The sequence below is a fragment of the Oncorhynchus kisutch genome, unplaced genomic scaffold (genome assembly GCF_002021735.2).
Source record: "Oncorhynchus kisutch isolate 150728-3 unplaced genomic scaffold, Okis_V2 scaffold1563, whole genome shotgun sequence".
In the NCBI taxonomy this organism is placed as follows: domain Eukaryota; kingdom Metazoa; phylum Chordata; class Actinopteri; order Salmoniformes; family Salmonidae; genus Oncorhynchus; species Oncorhynchus kisutch.
In genome coordinates this window covers 1-23,765 of record NW_022263508.1, presented here as the reverse complement: position 1 = coordinate 23,765, position 23,765 = coordinate 1, and the positions used below count along the sequence as shown (strand labels likewise).

Genomic DNA, 23,765 nt, shown 5'->3' with positions numbered 1-23,765 from the left:
TGACACTGCAGTTTCCCCATCCACGGGCTCAGCATATAAATCACTGTCAGGATACCTCATCCTATTCCTGCTTCTCCTGCTATTGTCCCATCTACTGGGAAAGATTACACCATTTTCATGATGACACTAATATTGCTACTGCTAGATACCCAGCACTATAACTACCAGAACTCTAGCTAATCACTATTACTATCAACTCCCATCTAGCACATCCAGCTACTGCTACTACTGCTACTACCACAACAACTACTACTACTACTAGTACTGCTACTACTGCTACTGCTACTACTACACAACTACTACTACTGCTACTACCTCAACAACTACTACTACTACTAGTACTACTACTAGTAGTACTACTACTACTGCTACTACTGCTACTACTGCTACTACTGCTACTACCACAACTACTACTACCACAATGACTACTACTACCACAATGACTACTACTATTACTACTACTACCAGCTACTACTACTACCACTACTACTACCAGCTACTACTACCACTACTACTACCATCTACTACTACCATCACTATTACTACCAGATAATACTACTACTACTACCGGCTACTGCTACTACCAATACAACTACCAATACTACTACTACTACCACACATATTACTACTACTACTACCACAACTACTACTACTACAACTACTCCTACCAGCTACTACTACTACCACAACTACTACTACTACCACAACTACTACTACCAGCTACTACTACTACTACTACTACTACAACTACCAATACCACTACTACAACTACCAATACCACTACTACTACTACTACTACTACAACTACCAATACCACTACTACTACTACTACTACTACTACAGCAACTACTACTACTACCACTACTACTACTACCACAACTACTACTACTACTACCACAACAACTACTACTACTACTACCACAACAACTACTGCTACCAGCTACTACTACTACCAGCTACTACTGCTACAACTACCAATACTACTATAAATACTATTACTACTACTACCACAACTACTACTACTACTACCACAACTACTACTACCACTACAACTACCAATAATACTACTACTACAACTACTACTACTACTACTACCACTACTATCACCAATACTACCACTACTACTACTACTACTACTACTATCACCACTACTATCAACACTACTACCAATACTACTACTACTACCACTACTATTTCTTCAACCACCATAATACAGTAGTGCTGTAGTAGTTCTTTCTGGCTCCAGGTGCCAGCCCTCCTCCTCCTCTCCCTCCTCCTCCTCTCCCTCCTCCTCCTCCTACTCCCCCTCCTCTTCTCATTTCTCCTCCTCCTCTCCCTCCTCCTCCTCCTACTCTCCCTCCTCTTCTCCTTTCTCCTCCTACTCTCCCCCCTCCTCCTCTCTCTATCCTCCCCACCATCCATCCATCCCGTTGGCCCACTTATGGAAAGCTGGTGGCACAGTGACCTATAAAACTGGCACCTGCAGTAACAACATTATGGAAAACCCCCTTTGAATCAGTCCGGAGGCTTTGAAGTATTGAGGCCAACTAACTGAGACTAACTGAGACAGTGGCTGATAGAAATTGCTCAGAGTAACAGCCAGACTGTGTGTCTTCATGCCTATATTGTGTCTGTCCAGTGTCCAACAATGACCAATGGTTACAAAACAGACAAGACACAAACACACAAGTGCGTACACACACAAGCAGACTTACGCACAGGCAGACACACAGCGAGCCAGCACACCCACACACACACAAAACAAACACACACATGGCACACACACACTCAGCACAAAATAAAACCCTGCGAGTCAGGAGCAGGGGAAATGGAGAGAGGGCAGCTTGATTCAATTCATCATTTTCTGAAGTGCTTCCATGACAACAGTATTCCCCCTCTTTTCTCCTCTCCTGGGCACTAGAGGGGCCCCTGCACAGAGTGGAATAGAGTGGAATCACCACTTGGCAGTCTCTTCCCTGGACCCAGCTGTGTCCACTGTCCTTTGCCAAGGGATCACATCCCTTTTCCCTCGCTGCACGGACAGCCTACGCTACATCATGATCTGAAACGGTTTGAATTAGTCCACCAGTAATGTAACACACATCTGACTGCCATTTGTTCCACTATAAAGTAACACATTCTACACAATGTGAGACATGAAGGCATGGTACGGTAACATGCCATTTCCTCACCAAGATGAGGGGATTCATGGAGAGCGGTCCATGTTTTATGTATAATATACAGATTTACGATATCTGGCCTGTCTTTTGAGAGAAGTCTTCTAGGTTTAGGTCTGTGTCGGAGGGTTGAGACGGGGAAAAGTGTCATTTCTGATGACAAATGGATCTCTCGATGGAGGATCTGTGTGTTGTGGGGTTAGCCAGGGGAACAGCTAGAGAACAAAGGAGTGTTTTGTCTCAACCTCTCAAGGAGTCACTTTTTGTTCTGTAATCAGAAATCAAATTAAAACACTGCTATTTCAAGAGAGGAGGTAGATGTATTTTTAGATAGAGTGATTCAGATTGGCTCCAAAAATCCCCTGATTCAATCCATGTCAATCAGTCAGTAACACAACTGAGCGTGTACAGCACTCTATGGTCAGACACACTCATACCACGTTTAATTCCCCAGCAGGCTGCGGTAATCGACCATACAGCCCTGTATCAAATCCTCTCTGTGTTTGCTGTGACCACTTCTAACATTCCAACATTAACGGCATCGGGGCGGCCATGGCAGGGCCTCAGTCCAGCCACGACCCCAAACCAAACTTTCTTGTTCTCATACACCGGCTGTGTCAGAAAACCTAACTAGCCGTCAAATCCTTGATTCCTCCATCCTTGTTTCCTCCATTCCTCTCAAAGCTCACTGGATGAGAGGATCAAAGGTCCCGCCCTCAAACCTCCGCCTCCAATGTGCTTTGAGAGGAATGAGGAAACCAGGATGGAGGAACAAAGGATTTGACGGCTAGTAATGTTTTCAGACACAGTTCTAAACACAGCACGTGGTCGCCCCGACAACATAAATTACGCCACCAAACCACATCCAAGCGCAATTGATTAAAGAGCCTGAGACTAATAAATTATTACGGCGTCAGAACTCAGCGTAATGGATGTTGAATCTATATCCCCACAGGGGGGTTTAATATTAACCGAGTTTGTCAAACTATCAATGGGTGTTCCAAAAATATAGGCCCGCTTTAAACGCTCTGGGAATATAGCATTATAAAACCATAAAACACATCATATAGAGTAGTAAAACTGTACAATACTCCCTTTGAAATGGCCCATGGGGGCAACTAGACATGACATAATACAGTAATCAGAGAAGACATTGTTGTGTATTTATGAAGGACTTTGTTACAAATGACAGTTTGTTTGCAAGTGGGCCTATGTATTATTTGGTTAAGACATGCGATTCACAGTTTTGTCAAGGCACTGTGAAAAAACCCACAGCTTGGTCTACTAATAGCACCACTGATAGAGAAGCATCAGAGGAAGAATTGGACACTTCACAGAAATAGATCAACCTGTTCTGAGCTCGACTCCCCTTTGAGCACAGCACGGTATGATCAATGTTATTGACCAGAAACACCATGAAGCCTCCAGAAAACCTTCTGACAAAGGCAGAGAGTGGGAGAGAAAGTGGGAAAGGTCATGTCATTACCGGCAAACCACCAACCCCTTCCTCTCTCTGAATGGAGATGGCAGGGATGTCACGTGGCTGTTTTGTCTTTCCCGCAGATAACACGGTCAATAAGTGCTGTTGATGCAGAAAAAACAGGAGAGGAGACTGAGTGTAGATGAAATCGTCTGGCCTCTGTCGGCTGCTTCCCCGGGTAACGGATGGCCTCTGGGTTTCCACGGTGATGAGTAGTGAGCCAGCCTGGGAGAAAGCATCTTTACTGATTTGGTTGAAACGCTGCCTCACCTGCTTGGTGTGTTGAGTTAGTGCCGCCTCGTGCCAAAACCGATCAGCTGAGTGTTATAACTAACTGTGTCTGGCATCTGCTTTGTTTGAAACAGTGTTTCCCCTAATATTGTCCTGGGGCGGCAGGGTAGCCTAGTGGTTAGAGCGTTGGACTAGTAACCGAAAGGTTGCAAGTGTGAATCCCCGAGCTGACAAGGTACAAATCTGTCGTTCTGCCCCTGAACAGGCAGTTAACCCACTGTTCCTAGGCCGTCATTGAAAATAAGAATTTGTTCTTAACTGACTTGCCTAGTAAAAAATAAAAATGTATTGGCTGGTTTAAAAACCAACTGCCTATGTTCTTATCAAACAGTAGAAATGTATAATTCAGGGAGATTCAGTGCAGAAAAACAAAGACGTCAGAGATATGCAGTATCTGTTTTTGATGCTGAATCTGTTCATGACATATAAAATATAGAAAAAGCAATGACTACTGTCATCGCGGATCACGACAATACCTCGCCTATAGCCGCCCACCATGAATATCAAAAAGCAATGACTACTGTCATCGCGGATCACGACAATACCTCGCCTATAGCCGCCCACCATGAATATCAAAAAGCAATGACTACTGTCATCGCGGATCACGACAATACCTCGCCTATAGCCGCCCACCATGAATATCAAAAAGCAATGACTACTGTCATCGCGGATCACGACAATACCTCGCCTATAGCCGCCCACCATGAATATCAAAAAGCAATGACTACTGTCATCGCGGATCACGACAATACCTCGCCTATAGCCGCCCACCATGAATATCAAAAAGCAATGACTACTGTCATCGCGGATCACGATAATACCTCGCCTATAGCCGCCCACCATGAATATCAAAAAGCAATGACTACTGTCATCGCGGATCACGACAATACCTCGCCTATAGCCGCCCACCATGAATATCAAAAAGAGATGAAATGAATTACATCCCCAGTAGCCCGGGAGAGATAACAACGTCGCCACCCGTTTTTCTGACTGAGACAATCTGAGGGAAACCACCCCATTATCCAATTCAAAGTCATTCTATTTATCAGAGCAATCAGGTTCACCATGACTGTCACGGCAACCACAGTGTGTATCACGGCAACCACAGTGTGTATCACGGCAACTACGTGTGTTTATTTCTAAATCAGATCCCCTTATCTTGACCATCCCCAGGTAGCGTAGCGGTTAAAGCATCCCTCCAATCAGGGCTAGTGATCAGGGAATCGCTAGGGCTAGTGATCAGGGAATCGCTAGGGCTAGTGATCAGGGAATCACTAGGGCTAGTGATCAGGGAATCACTAGGGCTAGTGATCAGGGAATCACTAGGGCTAGTGATCAGGGAATCACTGGGGCTAGTGATCAAGGAATCACTGGGGCTAGTGATCAGGGAATCACTGGGGCTAGTGATCAGGGAATCACTAGGGCTAGTGATCAGGGAATCACTGGGGCTAGTGATCAGGGAATCACTGGGGCTAGTGATCAGGGAATCACTGGGGCTAGTGATCAGGGAATCACTGGGGCTAGTGATCAGGGAATCACTGGGGCTAACCCAGGGGGAAGTAGTGGCTGATGCCACTGAACCCATGACGAGTGCAGTACTGAGCAACGCTTAATGGATAGTTATGTTAGTCTGTTGAAGATCAGTGAACTGCACACTGAGCAGGTTTCCCCATTGTAGCAGAATGCATTCTGTAAATAATACGGTTTGGTGATAGCATCAGCCGAAAAGCACAGATATGATTTTGGAGGAGGACGTTACAATTGTCAATGGGGCAGATGCAATGCTCCCTCCCGAAAAAATCTGCACTGAGCAAATTTCACGTCTACTGAGCACAAACTTGAACATGGCAAAAAATTATTCCGCGAGCGTTTGTTGTGAACACTGAGGCTGAACTCACTTTAAGTTACAGTTTCAACAGTGGCCAAGTAGGCTACTGTGGCTATTTGATCATAATGTAGGCCTATCAGAGTGGTCTACCATCAAAAACAATGGAGAAAATGCATCCCATAACATTTTAACATGGAAATAGCTGTTCTATCATTCAGCCTACAGTAGCAGCCAATGTGTGGTGTTTAATTTAGGTCTACATTCCATGAGACTTTTGGAAAAAAACACGCAGGACTTGACATTAACCTGTTTATCCACTATCATTCAGAAGTGGTGATTGAAAATGTTGTGTTGTTTGATGCAATAAACCACTTTACAAAATAAAAGGTATTATTATTCCCATACCATTATTACAGAGAATTAGACCCTCTGCATATTGGCTACTTAGCTTATTCAAGACCGTCTCAAAATTCAACACTGCCTCTTTAAGACATAAAAAAAAGCTATTTACTAGAAATAACTGGGCTAGTAACTCACTAACTAGCAAAGAATATGAACAAATGTGCACAGCTGGCCACATGCAGCTCTCAGGAACCTCCTCACATCAAACAAAGAACGATGAATCATAACGGTGGATCCCAGTTCTGGTGTTGGTGAATGTTAACCCTCCTTCATCATCTATAATCACTGTCGCCTCCCTCCATAAAATAACCACTGTCATCGCTCCCCAAATAGCATCCAGAATCTCACAACAGACAGCTTTATTTTGGCTTCATGACCCTCTTTACTTGACCTATCTGTGTGATCTAGTGTATAGTGTCAGCTGTGGCCCTCCGGCCCCTACCACAGTTACCAGGGGCTTATCTGGAGGAAACAGGAACAGGGAGAAAGACTATCCCATCCCTAAAGATGGGATAACACACTGTAAATCACTTTTAATAGGGGGTGAAATGTAAGCTGCTGTGGCTACTACCCATTCAAAATCCCATAGGGCTGAACAGGGTTTGGGAAACACAATGGAGAGAATGCTTGATCATAAATGACTTTTTTCTGGGGTTCGTTGGCTGGTGTATTTCATCTGTGGTTACTAACCGTGCTGGTCTTGGGTTACTTTAGTATATTTCCCCAGTCAAACTGAGATTAAATTAGTACTGCCAAATCACTACAATAATGAAGGGTGCATGCATGGGATCCCTTTTCTATCTGAGCCTATGATATCAATATACTGTACCTGGGCAAGATGGGATCATAAACACACACATCACGCTTCACTGATAGAGGTTACAGCCCTCTCTCCTCTCACAGCAGACTTCACTGATAGAGGTTACAGCCCTCTCTCCTCTCACAGCAGACTTCACTGATAGAGGTTACAGCCCTCTCTCCTCTCACAGCAGACTTCACTGATAGAGGTTACAGCCCTCTCTCCTCTCACATCACACTTCACTGATAGAGGTTACAGCCCTCTCTCCTCTCACAGCAGACTTCACTGATAGAGGTTACAGCCCTCTCTCCCCTCACAGCAGACTTCACTGATAGAGGTTACAGCCCTCTCTCCTCTCACAGCAGACTTCACTGATAGAGGTTACAGCCCTCTCTCCTCTCACAGCAGACTTCACTGATAGAGGTTACAGCCCTCTCTCCTCTCACAGCAGACTTCACTGATAGAGGTTACAGCCCTCTCTCCTCTCACAGCAGACTTCACTGATAGAGGTTACAGCCCTCTCTCCTCTCACAGCAGACTTCACTGATAGAGGTTACAGCCCTCTCTCCTCTCACAGCAGACTTCACTGATAGAGGTTACAGCCCTCTCTCCTCTCACAGCAGACTTCACTGATAGAGGTTACAGCCCTCTCTCCTCTCACAGCAGACTTCACTGATAGAGGTTACAGCCCTCTCTCCTCTCACATCACACTTCACTGATAGAGGTTACAGCCCTCTCTCCTCTCACATCACACTTCACTGATAGAGGTTACAGCCCTCTCTCCTCTCACAGCAGACTTCACTGATAGAGGTTACAGCCCTCTCTCCTCTCACAGCAGACTTCACTGATAGAGGTTACAGCCCCCTCTCCTCTCACAGCAGACTTCACTGATAGAGGTTACAGCCCTTTCTCCTCTCTCACACTACACTTCACTGATAGAGGTTACAGCCCTCTCTCCTCTCACAGCAGACTTCACTGATAGAGGTTACAGCCCTTTCTCCTCTCACAGCAGACTTCACTGATAGAGGTTACAGTCCTTTCTCCTCTCACAGCAGACTTCACTGATAGAGGTTACAGCCCTTTCTCCTCTCTCACACTACACTTCACTGATAGAGGTTACAGCCCTCTCTCCTCTCACAGCAGACTTCACTGATAGAGGTTACAGCCCTCTCTCCTCTCACAGCAGACTTCACTGATAGAGGTTACAGCCCTCTCTCCTCTCACAGCAGACTTCACTGATAGAGGTTACAGCCCCCTCTCCTCTCACAGCAGACTTCACTGATAGAGGTTACAGCCCTTTCTCCTCTCACAGCAGACTTCACTGATAGAGGTTACAGTCCTTTCTCCTCTCACAGCAGACTTCACTGATAGAGGTTACAGCCCTTTCTCCTCTCTCACACTACACTTCACTGATAGAGGTTACAGCCCTCTCTCCTCTCACAGCAGACTTCACTGATAGAGGTTACAGCCCTCTCTCCCCTCACACTACACTTCACTGATAGAGGTTACAGCCCTCTCTCCTCTCACAGCAGACTTCACTGATAGAGGTTACAGCCCTCTCTCCTCTCACAGCAGACTTCACTGATAGAGGTTACAGCCCTCTCTCCTCTCACAGCAGACTTCACTGATAGAGGTTACAGCCCTCTCTCCTCTCACAGCAGACTTCACTGATAGAGGTTACAGCCCTCTCTCCTCTCACAGCAGACTTCACTGATAGAGGTTACAGCCCTCTCTCCTCTCACAGCAGACTTCACTGATAGAGGTTACAGCCCCCTCTCCTCTCACAGCAGACTTCACTGATAGAGGTTACAGCCCTTTCTCCTCTCTCACACTACACTTCACTGATAGAGGTTACAGCCCTCTCTCCTCTCACAGCAGACTTCACTGATAGAGGTTACAGCCCTTTCTCCTCTCACAGCAGACTTCACTGATAGAGGTTACAGCCCTCTCTCCTCTCACATCACACTTCACTGATAGAGGTTACAGCCCTCTCTCCTCTCACATCACACTTCACTGATAGAGGTTACAGCCCTCTCTCCTCTCACAGCAGACTTCACTGATAGAGGTTACAGCCCTCTCTCCTCTCACAGCAGACTTCACTGATAGAGGTTACAGCCCTCTCTCCTCTCACAGCAGACTTCACTAATAGAGGTTACAGCCCCCTCTCCTCTCACAGCAGACTTCACTGATAGAGGTTACAGCCCTTTCTCCTCTCTCACACTACACTTCACTGATAGAGGTTACAGCCCTCTCTCCTCTCACAGCAGACTTCACTGATAGAGGTTACAGCCCTTTCTCCTCTCACAGCAGACTTCACTGATAGAGGTTACAGCCCTTTCTCCTCTCACAGCAGACTTCACTGATAGAGGTTACAGCCCTTTCTCCTCTCTCACACTACACTTCACTGATAGAGGTTACAGCCCTCTCTCCTCTCACAGCAGACTTCACTGATAGAGGTTACAGCCCTTTCTCCTCTCACAGCAGACTTCACTGATAGAGGTTACAGCCCTCTCTCCTCTCACAGCAGACTTCACTGATAGAGGTTACAGCCCTTTCTCCTCTCACAGCAGACTTCACTGATAGAGGTTACAGCCCTCTCTCCTCTCACAGCAGGCTTCACTGATAGAGGTTACAGCCCTTCTCCTCTCTACATTTCAATACATTACACACTGTAAGGATACCTATGTCTACCCAGGTCTCCTATAAGGCCGTCATTGGATCCCCCTCAGACCCCCAAAACCTCAAAAGCACCACCTCGCTTAGTCCAACCCTCTCCGGTTTTAACTAGGTGCAAAGCACAAACCCATTCTCCCCACACACCAGGCATTCCAAAACGAGTTCTCTCCTGACCTGAAAAAGGCCTTTATTACAGAATAATTGTGTATTTTACGAGCGGTGAGAAGGGTGGGCTCAGTTGCCCGTGCGTGGAACTGGATCTGACCGGTGCCATGTATGGTTGAGGTTCAGTGCTTGGACCAGGCCTAATGAATCTCCATCGGTTTCTCTATTGGTTTCATAAAGCAGCTGGTTCTACCGTTAGACTGTCGTTTAAAGCCTGGGCGCTTCACCATTCTCTCATATCCCCTCCAAATACCTAGAAGAAGAAAAAGCGCTATAAAACGTTTCATTACATTGCGGTTTAGCGTTCCGCAACACTCTGTAGTCTGTGGTGCGTTTCTGGTTATTTAATCCTTCTTCTAATGACATTAGAGGCAGATAGAGCTGTGAAAAGCATAATGACCTACAGCCGTTATCAACAGAGTTCACTTGGAAGGCGTATACATAGAATTAATTGCCTTACTGCATTAACTCTTTTGGCTAAATAAAAAGCTACTAGGAAACGTGAATTAATGTGCATTTGGTCAGGGTGACCTGACCAAATGCACATAGAAAGGTGTGTTTATAGATCTGTCATTCTCATTGAAAGCAAGTATAAGATGTGGAATACTGTATATGTTCTATGTGCGCAATTTCTATGCTTCCAGTTCTTAACTGTAATTGTTGCCTCTTTTATTTGGGGTTTTGTACACCAGCTTCAAACAGCAGAAAATACTACATTTTTGGTTATGGGAAATATATTTCACAGCAGTTTAGATGGTACAATGATTCTCTATACAAGACTTGCTTGTTTAGTCACATAAACAGAAATTTGGCCAATTATTAGAATTTTAGAATTCTACCTCTGCAGTGATTGAGCAGAGTGACTCAACAGAGTTCACTTGGAAGGCATATACATATAATGAATTGTCTCGCTACATTAACTCTTTTGGCAAAATAAAAATCTACTTGGAAACGTGAATGAATAATTCACATTTTCCTCCATCTTTTAGGGTTGCCTCTTCTTGTATTTTTACGTCCAGAGCTGGAGCTTCTTTGGATGTGAGTAACTCAAACAGCATCAATAACTCAAACAGCATCAATAATGTAGCACAGCTACTGTTCAAATAAAACTGATCAACCATTCGCTACTATCTGTCTTTCGCAGGAATTAATTTTCCACTCCATGACCTCTGTGTCTTTTCGAACGTGAGGAATAACTGTAGGTGAGCGTTATATTGCCTCCTTGCTGAAAGCCACTGAGATTATTTTCATGTATCTCACCATACAAGGAGTAGCCTAAATATTTCTCTCTCACGTAAGCAGAATCTTCCCTCAATGATCTGTACGTATAGGACACTCTGTCTTCAGAGAGACAAATGACTGAATAGGGAACATTAGGCTCCTCGCAAAAGGCTGAGTTTAAAGCTGCATTATAATATACAGTATAATAATAATAATAATAATAATATTTGCCATTTAGCAGATGCTTTTATCCAAAGTGACTGACAGTCATGCGTGCGTACGTTTTACGTATGGGCGAGCCGACCAAATGTACATAGAAATTAGTGGTATAGATCTGTCATTCTCATTGAAAGCATGTCTAAGAAGCGGTAGATCTGTTCTATGTGTGCTATTTCTAGGCTTCCCATTCTTAACTTAAATGTTTTACCTCTTTTATTTTGGGTTTTGTACACCAGCTTCAAACAATTGAAAATACAATATTTTGGGTTATGGAAAATATATTTCACAGCGGATTAGATGGTATAATGATTCTCTACACTAGACTTGCTTGTTTAGTCACAAACTGAAATTAGGCAAACTATTAGAATTTTAGCAACCAGGAAATGGAGGAGCGATTTCTACATAGTGCATCTTTAATTGTTAACGCTTGAATTCGGGAGCCTTAGCTGATCCTAGATCTGTGCTACCTCTGCAGGGATTGAGCAGCGTGACTCAAACAGCAGGCATTTGTTTCAGCTGCTCCTAATCCCACACCCACACCACCCACCACCAACCTCCCATATTCACATATCGCAGATCACAGAGGCGAGCGTCGAGTCCCCTCTCTCTACCCTATCATTTGCACTGTAGACTAATGACAGCATCTACGTCACCGAGAAAAGGCAACATACTGTCACACATGTACTCTTGGAGCCTGTTAGTGACTTGGTCTGTTTCACAGCCCACGTGGCTCTCCTCCTCACTGCTCCACTCAGCCCAGGATCTGACACTAGCTAGAGAGACAGAGTAATATGAAGCTTTGTCAAGCCCGGAGAGAGAAAGTGTTTGGTCGTTCAGCGAGGAAAAAAGCCACTGTCGCTGAAAGACGATACAGAACAACTATCGATTACAAAGGGAGAGAAATGGGGGCCACTGCGGGGACCGGCGCGTGATCTCTGGATCGCTTCTCGTGTTAAATTACGCCCCGAATGCTGTGTGTTTTTCATTTGAAGTCCAACCTTGTAGTTAAAGGGGAGAAAGTGGGTGCCAGATCCAATGTGTAATGCAATACCAGAACAGGGAGCATTGCTTACAGGAGAGCTTAAATGCTACGTGGTAGAAATTCAACCCCAGGCGTCTGCATGCAGTTCTACAGTATATGGCTTGCATCTATTAGGAGAGGAGAAGAGTATAGTTTGTGGTTAACCAGACATCATCTGCATCAGCTAGTCACTTGTATGGCTCGACTACAAGGATCTAGTCTATTATATCCAATTATGGGCGTTTCACCCTTTAGCCTTTAAGTGAGACCAGCAACCGCTTTGATTGGGACATATTGGTCACATGACTGACCGTGGAGGGAATTGTGTGCGCTGTTGACAATCACAGGGCCCGGTTGTCCATGGTTACCACTGTTGAACGTACACATCGATGTGTAGGTTGTGTGTACTGGGAAGGTGGTGGGAGGGCGGTCTTGGCAGATGGGTGGGTCTGCCACGCCCTGCGGGTATAAGGGCCAGCCAAGGGCTACCAGGGACCTGGCCCATCATCACGCACCACTGGGGTTTAATGGCATGAGGAAAGATCTCCTCAAAATAAACGAGCCCATCTCCTCCCCATGTGTGCCTAGCCTGGGGCCCATGAGAAAAGGGTCTGTGAACTCCTACTGTGCATTATATTCATTGTGTACATTATATGCAATGTACAGAAGGGGACCAATTTGTGGTGGTTGGGTTTTAGTAACCATAGTGTGAACAAACTAAAACATCTAGAACAAGATCAGAAACAGATCAGAAGATCAGAAACAACTTTGTGATACCGGAGTGAATGTGGTTGTCTAGCTGTTTCAAACCTGTTAATATTCAGGTCCGGATTCATCTAAATGTACAATGCTTTAGGGCTTCTTATATATAATATATACTATCACTAAAAAGGCCTAAAAGTGAGAAGACATAATGTATCCCACAACCACCCACCTACTCTCCCGAACCCTCCCCTGAATGACCTCTATAACCCTGTGTATCACTGCAGTGGTCTGCCAGGCAGCCATGTCTCTGTGTGGGAAGGAGAACCTTCAGCTGTGAACGTCACGGCTGATGTGAACTTTAGGAACATCAACATCTCACGTAGTTTGAAACCAAACATAATGTACTGGCGGCCTTGTCAGAAGGACTTTCTTCCACCAAGCCTGTTTTATATAACAGCAGGACTCTCTTCATCTCCTTCTTATGTCCACCTTCAATCCCATCACACACAAAGTCCAGTCATAAAAGATTCCCTTTCTGTGACAAAGTGTTCTTTGGATGTGAGTAATTACCTCACGTAACTGCAACAGTGGGAGGCTTGAGGTGATACGGCAGCGTAACTCAAACAGCATCAATAATGTAGCACAGCTCCTGATCAAATAAAACTGATCAACCATTCGCTACTATATTTATTTTACAGGAATTTGTTTTCTAGCCTGGTATTAACTCTAAGTAACTCTAATTCACTCCATTACCACACTTCTCCAAAGTGTTTAAGCCCCGAAATGATCTTTCATAATGTTTCAGGTTGAAAAACATCTTCTGACTTTGCTGACACTTCCCAGAGAAGCTGGCCACTAAGAGCTTACGAGTGTAAATCTGCAAGTAATCAAGGCTTCTACTCCTTTCCATCCCTGCCTTACCCCTATTGATTTAATGTCCCCCCCCTCCAACTCCCAGAGTGTACATACACATACATCAATGAGAAAACTTTTTTGAAAAGCAATGAATTAAAAAACATGTAATTCTATAACAAAGGGATAGGACATTTAAGGCCTAAGGCTCGAAGCCAGTCTTCTTGACTATATCCACCCGCATGGCTATAGCCATGGCAACACGTCACCATCATAGTCATACAGTCGGAGGGTTTTTCACCACCAAAACCACACTTCATCAGGCCCGCCTGCTTTCCCTCCAAAAAACATATAATCCCTGACGTAGTACTCTGGTGTGGTTGAAAGTCCCCTCGCCTCCAAACCATCTCAAATTACCCATCGTAAACACTCCCTTCCCTACTCCCTCAGTCGCCAAACTACTAACAAGAACGCTCACTTACTTGCCCTTTCACTTGCTAAATACTCATAAAGTACATTTGATACTACTAAACCAATACTCCTAAACCAATACTTACTAAACCAATACTCCTAAACCAATACTTACTAAACCAATACTTACTAAACCAATACTCCTAAACCAATACTTACTAAACCAATACTTACTAAACCAATACTTACTAAACCAATACTTACTAAACCAATACTACTAAACCAATACTTACTAAACCAATACTACTAAACCAATACTCCTAAACCAATACTTCCTAAACCAATACTTACTAAACCAATACTTACTAAACCAATACTTACTAAACCAATACTTACTAAACCAATACTCCTAAACCAATACTTACTAAACCAATACTTACTAAACCAATACTCCTAAACCAATACTTACTAAACCAATACTTACTAACCAATACTTACTAAACCAATACTTACTAAACCAATACTACTAAACCAATACTTACTAAACCAATACTTACTAAACCAATACTCCTAAACCAATACTTCCTAACCAATACTCCTAAACCAATACTTACTAAACCAATACTCCTAAACCAATACTTCCTAAACCAATACTCCTAAACCAATACTTACTAAACCAATACTTCCTAAACCAATACTCCTAAACCAATACTTCCTAAACCAATACTTCCTAAACCAATACTTCCTAAACCAATACTTCCTAAACCAATACTCCTAAACCAATACTTCCTAAACCAATACTTCCTAAACCAATACTTCCTAAACCAATACTTCCTAAACCAATACTTCCTAAACCAATACTTCCTAAACCAATACTTCCTAAACCAATACTTCCTAAACCAATACTTCCTAAACCAATACTTCCTAAACCAATACTTCCTAAACCAATACTTCCTAAACCAATACTTACTAAACCAATACTTACTAAACCAATACTCCTAAACCAATACTTCCTAAACCAATACTTCCTAACCAATACTTCCTAAACCAATACTTACTAAACCAATACTTACTAAACCAATACTCCTAAACCATACTTCCTAAACCAATACTTACTAAACCAATACTTACTAAACCAATACTTCCTAAACCAATACTTACTAAACCAATACTTCCTAAACCAATACTTACTAAACCAATACTTACTAAACCAATACTCCTAAACCAATACTTCCTAAACCAATACTTACTAAACCAATACTTCCTAAACCAATACTTACTAAACCAATACTTACTAAACCAATACTTCCTAAACCAATACTTCCTAACCAATACTTACTAAACCAATACTTCCTAAACCAATACTTACTAAACCAATACTTACTAAACCAATACTTACTAAACCAATACTTACTAAACCAATACTTACTAAACCAATACTTACTAAACCAATACTTACTAAACCAATACTTACTAAACCAATACTTACTAAACCAATACTTACTAAACCATACTTACTAAACCAATACTTACTAAACCAATACTTACTAAACCAATACTACTAAACCAATACTTACTAAACCAATACTTACTAAACCAATACTTACTAAACCAATACTCCTAAACCAATACTTACTAAACCAATACTTACTAAACCAATACTTACTAAACCAATACTTACTAAACCAATACTTACTAAACCAATACTCCTAAACCAATACTTACTAAACCAATATTCCTAAACCAATACTTACAAAACCAATACTTACTGAATCAATATTCCTAAACCAATACTTACTGAATCAATAGTCCTAAACCAATATTTACTAAACCAATACTTACTAAACCAACACTTACTCATCACTCCAAAAAAGTATTAGATCCGAGCGTCTAGTTATAATGGTTTCAATGTGGTCAAGTCGACCGTATTCAATGATGGTTATCAACAACTCTACTGGGGGCACAAAAACTCACTCTGGGCATCATTTTTCTATAATGAACCGAAACCTTACCAGGGCCACAACAATGAGTTAAGGAGAAGCAGGCGACACATAACATAGATCCTCTGTAACTGAGACCAGATCTGGCACTTCAAAGACAGTGTTGGGTGTGAGAGGAGTCCCTTCTGTAAGAACATGAGCTGATGAGTATTGTGGTTTTGTCACGTTCTGACCATAGTTCTTTTGTGTTTTCCTTGTTTTAGTGTTGGTCAGGACGTGAGCTGGGTGGGCATTCTATGTTGTGTGTCTGGTTTGTCTATTTCTATGTTTGGCCTGATATGGTTCTCAATCAGAGGCAGGTGTTAGTCATTGTCTCTGATTGGGAACCATATTTAGGTAGCCTGTTTTATGTTGGGTTTTGTGGGTGATTGTTTCTTGTCTTTGTGTCTATGCACCAGATAAGACTGTGTTTGGATTTCACATTTATTGTTCTGTAGTTAGTTCATGTTAAGTGTGTCTTATTAAAGAACATGAACTCTAACCACGCTGCGTTTTGGTCTGCCTCTCCTTCCCAGGAAGAAAGCCGTTACAGGTTTCTCTAATGGGAATTTTGCTGTTTGGCTTTTATCGGCAGCATTCACCAAACCCCTTCTCCTAAAAATGAACAACTAGGCTTCTGATTATATTGTCACACCAAAAAAGGGATAGAAACTTTTCCAAATCGTCTGAACAAAACACACCATTTGAAAGGCCTTGCAAAAGCCGCACGTTCTTGAAATTCATAGCATACTTAGGCAGCAACCCTATAGATTCATGCACTTATCGATAGGCAGCTACAACCGTCACACTCATCAATAAGCGGCTGCAACCGTCACACTCATCAATAGGCAGCTGCATCGGCCACACTCATCAATAGGCAACTACAACCGTCACACTCATCAATAGGCAACTACAACCGTCACACTCATCAATAAGCAGCTGCAACCGTCACACTCATCAATAAGCAGCTGCAACCGTCACACTCATCAATAAGCAGCTGCAACCGTCACACTCATCAATAAGCAGCTGCAACCGTCACACTCATCAATAAGCAGCTGCAACCGTCACACTCATCAATAGGCAGCTGCAACCGTCACACTCATCAATAAGCAGCTGCAACCGTCACACTCATCAATAAGCAGCTGCAACCGTCACACTCATCAATAGGCAGCTGCATCGGCCACACTCATCAATAAGCAGCTGCAACCGTCACACTCATCAATAGGCAGCTGCATCGGTCACACTCATCAATAGGCAACTACAACCGTCACACTCATCAATAGGCAACTACAACCGTCACACTCATCAATAAGCAGCTGCAACCGTCACACTCATCAATAAGCAGCTGCAACCGTCACACTCATCAATAAGCAGCTGCAACCGTCACACTCATCAATAAGCAGCTGCAACCGTCACACTCATCAATAAGCAGCTGCAACCGTCACACTCATCAATAAGCAGCTGCAACCGTCACACTCATCAATAGGCAGCTGCAACGATCACTCATCAATAGGCAGCTGCATCGGTCACTCATCGATAGGCAGCTGCAACCGTCACACTCATTGATAGGCAGCTGCAACCGTCACACTCATTGATAGGCAGCTGCAACCATCACACTCATTGATAGGCAGCTGCAACCGTCACACTCATCAATAGACAGCTGCAACCGTCACACTCATCAATAGACAGCTGCAACCGTCACACTCATCAATAGACAGCTGCAACCGTCACACTCATCAATAGACAGCTGCAACCGTCACACTCATCAATAGACAGCTGCAACCTTCACACTCATCAATAGACAGCTGCAACCGTCACACTCATCAATAGACAGCTGCAACCGTCACACTCATCAATAGACAGCTGCAACCGTCACACTCATCAATAGACAGCTGCAACCGTCACACTCATCAATAGACAGCTGCAACCTTCACACTCATCAATAGACAGCTGCAACCGTCACACTCATCAATAGACAGCTGCAACCGTCACACTCCTGACCCTTAGTGCCATTAAGGCTATTGAACACCTTTTCCAAACAACCAGTTGAGGAATATCAATGGCAAATGTATCCTGCTTTACAAAGCAACAACGAAGCAAACCCGGTAGTCTAACTGTACAAAGTTATAGAGCGAACACCAAGTTCATACATCCCTGTTTTGATGAAAATAACTCTCCTGCCCTTTGCGTTTTTCAATGGGCGCTGATACATTTAAAGTAAATCTCACCCACCGACACAACAATGCCCTTACGAAACACCACTTCCTTCCCTGACTGGGCTACGATGGACGTAAGTCCAACTGTTGGCACTTTTAAGAGGGAATGAGAGTAGGAGTTCCCTAGTGTTGGAGTTGATTCCGTGACAAAGCTCCCGTTGATTCCAGGAGCTCCATAGTAAGCAATGTTGAGTCATTAATTGCGCAATTAAAAGCCCAACTGTGCTGGGAGATGACTAAGCGTGTGGCCCATCGATGCCTCTGTTGTTCCCTGAGACAGCGCTTCAATCAATCATTGAGGCTGACTTAACTCATTGGAGCCTACACCAATAAGGGGCAGTGTCATGAGGCAAGGATAGAACAGTTAGAGAGGGCTTCCGACATACAATATGGATCAGAATTTCCAAATGCATGTGGATATGCATATGGAAACCATTTCTGTCACAGTTAAGTCACACCAAACTACTCCCTGCCATCACCCGACTCCCCACAGATTGAATTGTTTTGCTCCTCTGAAAGAAGCGTGGGGGATGTTTTTGTTGCAAGTCCCTAAGGACCTACAATGCATTTCTGGGTTACGTGGTGGTGGTGGTGGTGGGGGGGGGGGGGCTGACGCGATTGGGATCACAGATGTGTGGTGATACATCACTAGGAATACTAAAAGTCACTTAGACATTCCATTTCAGGATGCTTCCTGAAGACGCTTCATTTGTCTGTAGAGAACAATTCGCACTTGTACCTTTGGTGTCAATAGGACTTCCTCTACTATCGTATTCCTCAGACACATACCACTTGATCAGTCTGTTAGTGATGCCAGCTCAGCTGTCAATGTTGTTGTTGGTATTTGTTGAATTAGTCCCCTGTTGATACAGTCCCAAGATGTGTTGCATGTCAGCGATCAAGTTTTCTAGATCTAGAACTTTCAAAATACAGGAAGTGCCACAGTATGATACGTTTTGCAAGAGCTTTCAGGGGAGAGTTCAGAGTTCACAACAAATTAATTTCCTAATCTATAAACTCAGCTCTCAAGCTGTCAATCTACTCCTGTAGAGACATCACCCTGCCTCCTTCTTGTACTGGAAGGCCTTCCTCATAAGTGACAACAGAATAAAAACTCAACATACAAATGTATTTTTTATGTTCTGTCCCTGATCTAGTTTGTAGGGAAACCATTCAGCTTGGCTCCTGAACACCAGAATATTCACAATACTAATTGAGCTCAATTTTCCCTTGTAGAAGAATGATTGGCTGGCGTTCTTCCCCCGTGCCAGTAAAACTCCAGTCATTTCAAACACATGGCTTTTTATTGATATTACCATTGGCTGACATAGGGCCAGCCCTGTGCCCAGGAAAAACATTTGACGTGATTGAGAAAACAGAGACGCACCAAGAACATCCCATTGAGCTAGAACCACCATGTGATTTCCACCTCCTCCTCTTCGGCCTCCAGAACGCTCCTGTACAGAACTGAACAGCAGCACAGTGTCAAGAAGACATACAAAGACTGTCTTCTCAAGAATGCAGACTTGACAGATGTGCTTGCTTGCTTTCAGCCCTGTCCTAACAAACACAAATGCAGCTCTCTCCACTAACAATCGGGAGAGAGACCAGGGAGCATGCGACTCTTGACCTCTGTCAAAGGAAGCCGTTTGATAGATGACTATGGAGGTCAGGATTCTGATTGGTATTAAGCTTTCCCCGTACATGAGCAGTGGGCCTGAACACAGTCGGTCTCTCTCTCCTTCTCTCCTCGCTCTCTCTTTCACTCTTCCCTTCTCTCTCTCTCTCCCAGGGGTGTAAATTATCACAGTGACATTGATAGATACAGAGGGTCACCAGTGCTGAACTTACACTGAGTGGACTCACAGGGAGTTGTGGCTAGGACACTGACAGTTAGTCATGAACTCATGAGAGGGCCATGATGGCTTTCTTCACTCCACTGTGACATGGTCAGATACAGGTAGTGTAATAGAAAGCAGTCATAGTAGAGGGCTTCAGTAGGGCTTCAGTAGAGGTTTTCGGTAGAGGGCTTCGTTTGTACATTCAGAATTGTGCAATCATATAGACAGTCACTCATATCCTGGAAAAGTGTACGGCAATGTGAGAGTAACTGGACTGACAGACAGACAAATAGACAGACAGACTACCCTCCAACACATTCTCTCTTTCTCTCTCCGTCATTTATTAACACACACACAGACACACGCACACACGCACACACACACACACACACAAGGCTCGGTCATCTCGAGACGTTTTCTAGGTTTTGCTCGATGAGTGTCTGCACACTGCACATGAGACACACGCACACGCACGCACGCACACACACACGCACGCACACACACACACACACACACACACACACACACACACACACACACACACACACACACACACACACACACACACACACACACACACACCCACACACACACACACACACACACACACACACACACACACAGAGGGATACTCCATACTCTAACAGAGTAGGCCATGCAACCCGCTGCACATAGGGTTCAACGAGCAGTACTGACAACCAGTGAAGGGTCTGTGACCCCAAGGAGGTGTTAGTAAAGCTAACCAGAGCCCCCAACTGCTCCTAACTCTCTAGTGGGGAGTCGCCGGCCAGGGACAAAACCTGTTGGTATGATGTGTATAAACTTGGAACAATGATTTATCTGTGTGAGCTGTAATAGAGAGAAATGGATTTGTTCTGGGGATTTTACACTGAATTCCCGGAGCCCTCCTAATTTATGCCCATATACAGATGTAGGACTTTAATTTGACCAGTTTCTCACAGCAGGAAAATAATCCTGCAGCAACAGGAAATGTGAATTATTGTGTTGATTATAATCAATGGACATTTTGTAGGGTTTATAAATGTTTAGTCAGGGCAAATCAAGTCTGACATTTGAAAGTGGAAATTACTACATTTAGAAGCCTTTTTAAACTTTGAATAGACTACACATTTTAGTTTGCCTTTCCTGCTGTGAATGACATTTCCTGCAACAACAGGGTGATCAAATTAAGATCCTACATCTGTAGGAGTCCTGCTGCTTTTAGTTCACCCAGTAGCAAGGGTCCCATGATGAGCACAAAGATACATTGATTTAATCAAGAAACAGTGAGAAAAAAAAACTTAAGACTAGTGTGTTGTTTTTTAAATCTTAAAGTAGGCAAGTCAGTTAAGAACAAATTCTAATTCACAATGAGGGCCTAGGGACAGTGGGTTAACTGCCTTGTTCAGAGGCAGAACAACATATGTTTACCTTGTCAGCTCAGTGATTTGATCTAGCAACCTTTCAGTTACTGGCCCAACGCTCTAACCACTAGTGCTACCTGCTTCCCCAGTATGTCATTGAAGGCTTGCTCATCTAAAGTACAGTATAGGCTGCCATCGTTTTTCAGCCTAATTACAATTCTGATACGATTATTGTAGTTTTACTTTCTCATCACACTCCCCAATGCCTAAAACTAAGTTGGACTATTTAACCCTACACCTCAATCTGTGGATGGATGTCTCTACATTGGAGTCTCAACGTTCTGCAATCCAAATGAATTGCTCTCTCCGCTGCTTTCTGGATAATAGCGTTCCAATGAGTCCTGGAAAGCAGGGCTACTCCAGGATTGTGTCAACATATTTAGCCATGCAAGCGTGTTGCACTCGACAAATATATTCTAATTATAACACGTTCTTTCCATTTAAATGTGATATTTTCCCCGGAGAGAGCAGCATTATTACAACCGGGCAAGAAGCGTGTTAGTATCCCTCTCCTCCTGTCAGGGATGTGCTCTGACAACACAAAGAAGCTTCCCGTCCCCGTTTCGTCACTCTGTCACAGAATGACAGAGGCTGCATGTCTGGTTACTCCGACATTAGAGAAAGGAAGGAACATCCATGTATAATAATGAACTTATAACCTACATATCCCCGTTGTTGTTATTGTGTCACTTCATGCGTCATTGTAGGCGACAGTATATTGATTTTAATAACAATGGAATACCAAGTAACCCTCTATAGCCTATTTGGGTAGCTTGTTGTTCAATGCAACAGGAAGGAAACATTTGCATTAAACAAAAGTAGAATCGCATTTACATTAAACAAAGTGACCTTTTCTGAGGGGAGTGAACCATGACTCTATCTCTAATGCTCTCATGGAATAACACAAATAAGCATGAATAGACCAATGGAACATGCAAACACCCAGACACGCAGCGAACCTCGAGAAACTGCTTGCACCCGAGGGGGTTTTGAGACTGTAAAGATGACAGACAAGTGGAGCTGATGATGTTTGCCATAGGTACGGCTCTGCGGGAGGTCATACCTGTCATCGTAGCAGAAATCCGCGTTCAGTGTGTTGAGATAGAGGACCAATGCCACCGCGCTACACACCAACTCTGTAATCATGTCTTAAAAAGAGAATAGGGTGGGGGAAAGTAAAGAAAAATACTAGATGCGAATTTCCGTTTCTGTATTGTCTCCTCTCCTCATTTGGCCGCTCCGTAACACTACGAGACCCAATCCCATGTACAAGCAAAGTGTCTGAAAGTTTGCGCGATCCAGGCCTATTCCTTTTAACCCATTTTTGCGCCCGTGTCGGGTCAGGGCTATTTTGAGACTAAACTAGGGCGGCATGCCTCCTGGTTAGCGTACAGCTGAGTGCATTTCGCTCTTCTCTGTGCTTGCATCCCTCACCCGCGTCACAGATACTCACTGGTAGGAGCCGCGTGTGGTTTTAGAGACAGTGAGCATGTGCAAAGCCCCTCCTTCCGCTCTCAATGGTCGAGCTCGTAGCATTGAGAGAGGTGATAGGTGCTTAAATACGTAGGCTATTTATTTAACGCACTCTTGCCTCACGAATCATATATTCAGGGCACTAGCCTGCCTAAATAAACCAGCCCACTGTCATATAAAGATACCATAGCTGCCAGTTTGTAAAATAGGAATAGCTTTTTTTGTATAACTATGTATTCAAAAACAATGCCAATGTCATATTTTATTAAAATGATTGACTGTGGGTTTTATTGAATATGTTTAAGCAAATATAGCCTATATATGTGATTTCTATATAGCCTAAGCTGTAGCATGCATGTATGGCTCTTTTAACTAATGACAGTTATGCCTTATCCCCACAACAGACAAAGCCCCAGTCTGTTGATGTCTGGCCTCCTGCAAAACCCCTTCAATGGTGAAGTGTGTTCAAAAGTCTAGAGTGTTGATTCTGTTCAATGTAAATGGACCCACTATATTAAATGATCCTGTTTTATGTATGTTTATGCATAGCATTGATTAATTGGTTATACAGTGGCGCCTGTGGAG

General features: G+C 43.6%; 1 protein-coding gene across 1 annotated transcript in view; it reads right to left on the bottom strand.

Annotated features, from left to right (window-relative positions):
- LOC109877677 (protein O-mannosyl-transferase TMTC2-like) overlaps positions 1-22,950 on the bottom strand; it is a 41,734-nt gene extending 18,784 nt beyond the window's left edge. The window contains exon 1 of the mRNA XM_031818707.1: positions 22,771-22,950. Within this exon, the coding sequence (XP_031674567.1) occupies positions 22,771-22,853 (83 nt within the window). The 5' untranslated portion in view covers positions 22,854-22,950. The remainder of the gene's footprint in view (positions 1-22,770) is intronic.
- Positions 22,951-23,765: the final 815 nt, after the last annotated feature.